The following is a 5,663-nucleotide window of genomic DNA, read 5'->3' as shown; positions in this document are numbered from 1 at the left end:
TTTGAATGTAAAATTTCGTTTGGTTTCACTACATACGTATCTATTTTAGGAGACTGTAACTCATTCTGTTGTGATACAGATTCCTTCCTTGTAGTTTCTTCAGTGACTGTAGGCACTTTTACTTTACCATTTCCATTAAAAAAATGTGGGTTATTATAGTAGTTGAGCATTGGCATCGGGACCTTCATCTGTAGTTGTTTTTGTTTTTGTCCAGGATTCAAGACAGAAGTATAGAGAAGATTAGCATCAATAGGACCTGCGTATGTTCGAGTCTTTGTCACGTATTCTCTAGCATCTGGCATCGTAAGGTATGGCGAGTCCATATTCTGTGAATATTTCATCATTCTGCTATATGTGGGTATAGATGATAATATTCCACCATCATTTAGTATGACCGGCACTTCAATTTTACTTCCACTCTTGTTTTCAAGTTTATATAACAATAAGTTATTGTTTATTTTCTTGGTGTATGCTGGCTTTGCTGGCGGTTCGTGTGGACTTTTACTTTCTTCTGAGTAATATTCTTTTTCAATGTCATTAGACTTGTCTATTATATTTTGAATAATTTGCGAGGGGCCCAACACATCAGCGCCTATGTTAGCCTTATTGCTAGTTTCATAAGGATCAATGAACCCAGAATCCAAATCAGGGGTGTAAAGTAGCTCTTTGATAAAATTTGTGTGTAATATATTATGGTATTTATATTTAGCTGTACTTTCACATAACTGATTTAATTTTGGGCTTTTAAATTTAGAATTATGTATAAATATAGTGGATCTTTCATCAATAATGTTCTGTTTATCATCACTGTCTTCGAAAACATAATTTTCATCTAAGTTTTTTAACACTTTATTTTTCATATTTTTCACAGCATTGGAAATTGAATTACCATTCAGGACAGCAAAAATAATTTCATGGTTCTGAAAATTATACTTATTATTAGTATTTTTTAAATTGTTACTAGAAAAAGATACTTGGTATATTTACTGAAAGAATAGCATTATCTTGAAGTTTGTAATAAAACGACGATTAACACACTTACATTTGGTTTCTTAGATATAGCGTAACTGTAAAAGGCACTCAATAAAGATAATTTCAAAACAAAATTAACCATTTTAAAACTATTTTTGTAAATTTGTAAATTATACAGTCCAGCTATTCTGTCTGAGACAGAAGCGCGATTGCGAATCAGCTGTGTTTGTCTGTTTATATTTATAAGAAACATAACACCTATATTATTTTACTTGTATCAAATTCTTGTAATAGTTGATTTTTGTTTTTGCTTAACATATTTGAGCTGACGACCGGATGGCAATGATGCATCAATAGGTAACTCTCATTGTTGTGGCTAAAATGGCGGGGTAGACCCCCAGACAGTTCAAACATACCTTTTGATATTTAAAGAAAGTTTTTTTTTTTAGGTAAGTATGGGTGTAAAACTTTTATATTTTGTGATTTGTTATTGTATGAGTCTTGGAGAAGCAAAGTGGTCTGCAGCGGACTATATTACGGTCTGTGTTATTATGTGAGCTGACACCAATATTCATTGGATGCCTGAAGATCTAATCATAAAGATTTTATAGCAAACCTTTCACTAAATGAAACTTGTTGCTCTTATTGCAACGAGTACAATATGATTATTTGATAAGTTGTAAGTGGTAATTCACATTTACAATCAAATTATTACTTTTATTTGTAACTTAACAGACTTATGTACTTTTTTAAGTGTTTTCTAATTCTAAAAAAATAATGTAATGCCTCTTCCTTTTCAGAGTCAATTTTGATTTTCCTTTTTGTGAACCCTACTATCTTACAAGGAACCTACTCACATAATGCTGACCAGTAGGTCTTATCAGGGAAGCCAGAAACGACCACTAGATACCTAGTTAACTGAGTATTGTTCGATATAAATAAATATAAAATAATATTATACGAATCTATCTCTTTATGAGATTGATAGTGTCAATCAATATTATGTGATTGGCATTTATTATATTTTTACGGCTGCCAAATAAATTCAATGACTCATCATCAGATACTACAGTAGTGGATTTCTTATCAATTTATCATATCATCTGATTAGAAAATTCGTTCTGCTAATAATTTCTTAGTACTCATGACATTGCTTACAACCATACTTCAACAAACGACGAAATTGAAGAAAAATCTGTATAACTGCTTTCCTCAAATAAATTTATTCAAATAAAGGAAAACATTAATTACTGGCCGAAAACGGCTTTGATTTCTCGCACAAACACTTCAACGGAGAACCCGTATGTGGCCAGGGTTGCGGCCTCCTTCTTGAAGGTCTCATTGTCCAGGAGGGCATCGACAATCTGCTCGAACTCCTCACTGTTGAGGTTCTCCATGGAGGTCCTGAACTCTTCGCTCTCGGCAATCTTCTTCTCGTAGAGGGCAGCTAGCTTGTCCTTGGGGAACTCTCCGATGGAGTCGATCATGAAGGCGGAGATGTCGGTGCCGCTCATCTGGTGACGGGCCTTGTTGGAGGTGGTCTCGATGTTGTCTGGTGAGTAATGTACAAATATGTTAGATATAACGACAATTCGGCTGTGATAATGCACTTGTATCTTCTATGATTAACTCAACTTAGTGAAATTTTGTCTTGAGGCGAATTCATGAACACTTTATACACAACACAACTACATGGAGGTGCAGCTCTGTTGCGGCTCAGATCAGCCAAGAGGGTTCTTGGCCTGTGCTATGTGGTGGTAAAAGTGACTCTGCTGACTGAATGGAAGTGGTTATTAAATTCACCTATAATTTTGAACAACTGAAAGCAACAATAGCAACATGTCCCGTTAACTGCTAAACATAGTAATCATAATACTCTAACTAATAATGCGTCCTCGACCTTCCTCAACCAACCAATATTAGCTAAATGTCTGAAGGTCTAGCCAGCGGGAGGGCATCCTGGAGTCAGTGGACTTACCGAGCATGGTGTGGACCTGGTCGATGAAGTAGGTGATGTCAATGTTGTCCTTCTCCAAGAAGTCCACCAACTGTAACAATTGATGAAACACCGTGTCATGTGAAGCATAGGCAGTTTTATCAATAAGAGGAATCTATTTCAGGGATAAATTTAAGTAAACATTTGTAAGTACCCAACAATCTTGAGTGATAGGTTTTTGAGTTGATCATGACATCAAGATGTTTCACAAACAATGTATGTGAAGTAAGTAAGGTATGTACACACGGCAACGTCAAATGGTTGGCAGGGCACACTAACGTAGTGTATGTGTGCACACTAACGTGGTCTATGTGTGCATAAAAGCGGTTTACACACCAGTAACAAACCGCACACACACACAACAGCACAAGCGAGTTTGCGCGTAGGCAAACGCCCGAACACCAGCTGTGACATAAACATATCAACCGGTCGTGTAATTTAAATAGTTAGTTATAAAATTGACCTAAAGCAAAATTTCACTACCTGTGTCTATACACTTCGTAGCTCATTGGTAGAATGTTAGACTTATGAAACATAGGTCGTGAGTTCGAGTCCACTGTTGGGTATTTTTATTTTAATTAATTCTATTATTTTACTTACTGTCTGATGTTTATTATGATTTAAAACTGCAAATTGAAAATTTTCCTTAATAATATAAACTAAAACTATGTTTTATAACGAAAAACAACATAAACGTAACATCCTTAAAGTTTAAAAAATGATTTTTAAAAAATGTAATTTTAACGCTTAGTAACTTGTTTCATTTACTTTCTGTGTTGCTTTTATTCGTATATACTACAATACTATTATTAACCATCTTGAAAGATTAATTAAATCTGTTAAAAAAACAAAAAAGGAATAATTAAGGTTCAACGTTCAACGGGATTTGAACCACCGTCTCGGTTTTAGTCAGTCTTGTATCATACCAACTGAGCCATTCAATCTGTTACAATGCCCGGCAAAATTTTGCTTCATATCATAAAAACAATGAATCATTGTCAATGGCACAACTACATGTTTACAATATTCGTGTGTTGGTGCCGAGAACTATAATAACGTCGACGTCGCCGACACACACACACACATACACTACGTTAGTGTGCCCTGCCAACCATTTGACGTTGCCGTGTGTACCTGATATCGGCATTCAATCTTAACGTATCAATAGCCCTTAAGGGGGATAGGCACAAATGTTCATTCGATTGAAGTGCATTGACTTGCACTCCGCAAATAATAGCATAGAAAATAATAGAATAGTTTCCACTCACAGCCTGGAACTCCGGAAGCGACTCCAGCTCGGCGAGCAGGTTCCTGAAGCCCTCAGACCTCATGTACTCGATACCTCTGATGAAGTCTTCGAACTCCAAGTAGTGGCCCATGATGTGATCCAGGTCGTGACCAGCCTCCTCCCTGATGAGGACCATGAAGTCCTCAAAGTGCTCATGGAAGGCGTGCCTCGGCTGGGGCGCCCCCAGGCATACAGCCAACGAAGCCAGAACAACAATAGCCACCTTCATGTTGAAGTGTTTGTGGGAAGTTAATGTTTTTTACGAAATTTCCATGTGTTTTATACTGTTGTTTTATCTGTAGGGTATTTGGGGGAGTGATTGTGTCAATCAAAGTGTTACGTGCCGTTACGGTCGTTAGTTTTGAGACGTCGTCGTCTTGAGATGATAATCTTCGGGTTATCGCGTAGATATCGGATACTGTACGGTGTCTTCTTTTGATTTTCAGTAAAGGTAGGCACATACTCGATTTCATATTACTTACATAACTAAATATATGGTTGGTAGATAATTTACTGAAATATATATATTTTATATATTATTTATACATGTGAATTTTATTCTTTTATCCGTGACAAAAACTAGAACATATCTAGGATGTGTCACCACGTTGAAAAGATTAAATTTAAAATAATGTTATTAGCTGATTGACCACGGTGCACCAAAAGTATATAAGTACCTAATTATATTTTACTAGAAAGGCTCCTTCAAACTTCTAGAACATAATACATCAGTGTATTAAATAAGTACTATTCCCACTCATCAGTATTTTCACGTGGAACCCTAAAATAACGGGATTTTCTAACATTAGATATGATATCTAATGTAACGGCCGGTAACGTCGTTACAATAGCGATATTTCTACACTATCATGTGGCCGTTATATTTTTACTTGATGTTCTTGATAAGTGATGATAAATCCATTGAGTGGTGAAGGGAGATTATGTTCTTCAACTCGTGATCATGAAATATTTCCAATCTGCCTGCTAAGCATGAAGATTAAAGCAATAACCAGTCTTGGAGAAACCGTTTAAGCACTGCACTGGACTATTTATTTTTAAAATAAACAAAATTTAGTTTTTTTTATGATTATAAAATGATATTAAATTTTAATCACTTTTAAGTTATGAATCTTCGTAAATGCTTATTTTTTATCATAATATGAAGGTAGTCCTAACAATTAATAGGGTCATTAAGATAATTTGTCATTTTTCTTCCACACATCCAACCAAAACATAAACATACCAAACGCTGGCCGTTCTCTGTATTTAATCATGAATAAAAGTATAGATATCGATTCATCGGGTTACATAGCGCAGTGTGAATCAGTGGGATTTTCCGCTGATGACTATTCAAACAAGCGAGCATCAAATCTATCTCTCAATCGAGTCAGTGCATTCCACGACGAT

At 35.6% G+C, this 5,663-nt stretch overlaps 1 protein-coding gene across 1 annotated transcript; it reads right to left on the bottom strand.

The window, feature by feature from the left end:
- Positions 1 to 2,170: 2,170 nt before the first annotated feature.
- Positions 2,171 to 4,525, bottom strand: LOC119691043. Its single transcript, XM_038107483.2, has 3 exons — positions 4,237 to 4,525; positions 2,951 to 3,020; positions 2,171 to 2,524 (listed from the first exon to the last, which is right to left on the bottom strand). Exons 1-3 carry the CDS (start codon positions 4,483 to 4,485, stop codon positions 2,220 to 2,222), a joined length of 624 nt encoding a protein of 207 aa, XP_037963411.2. The 5' UTR covers positions 4,486 to 4,525; the 3' UTR covers positions 2,171 to 2,219.
- Positions 4,526 to 5,663: the final 1,138 nt, after the last annotated feature.

This window comes from Plutella xylostella, chromosome 25, assembly GCF_932276165.1.
Source record: "Plutella xylostella chromosome 25, ilPluXylo3.1, whole genome shotgun sequence".
In the NCBI taxonomy this organism is placed as follows: Eukaryota; Metazoa; Arthropoda; class Insecta; order Lepidoptera; family Plutellidae; genus Plutella; species Plutella xylostella.
Note: the sequence above shows the minus strand (reverse complement) of the source record. Positions and strands in the feature narration are given on the sequence as shown.

What these genes read in the sequence shown, in the direction of transcription:
- LOC119691043 (XM_038107483.2), bottom strand. Translation starts at nt 4,485, where the DNA reads ATGAAGGTGGCTATTGTTGTTCTGGCTTCGTTGGCTGTATGCCTGGGG. An exon ending in CGCTTCCGGAGTTCCAGGCT is followed by an intron (nt 3,021 to 4,236) that starts GTGAGTGGAAAC and finishes CAATTGTTACAG; the next exon opens with TTGGTGGACTTCTTGGAGAA. An exon ending in CCAGGTCCACACCATGCTCG is followed by an intron (nt 2,525 to 2,950) that starts GTAAGTCCACTG and finishes ATTACTCACCAG; the next exon opens with ACAACATCGAGACCACCTCC.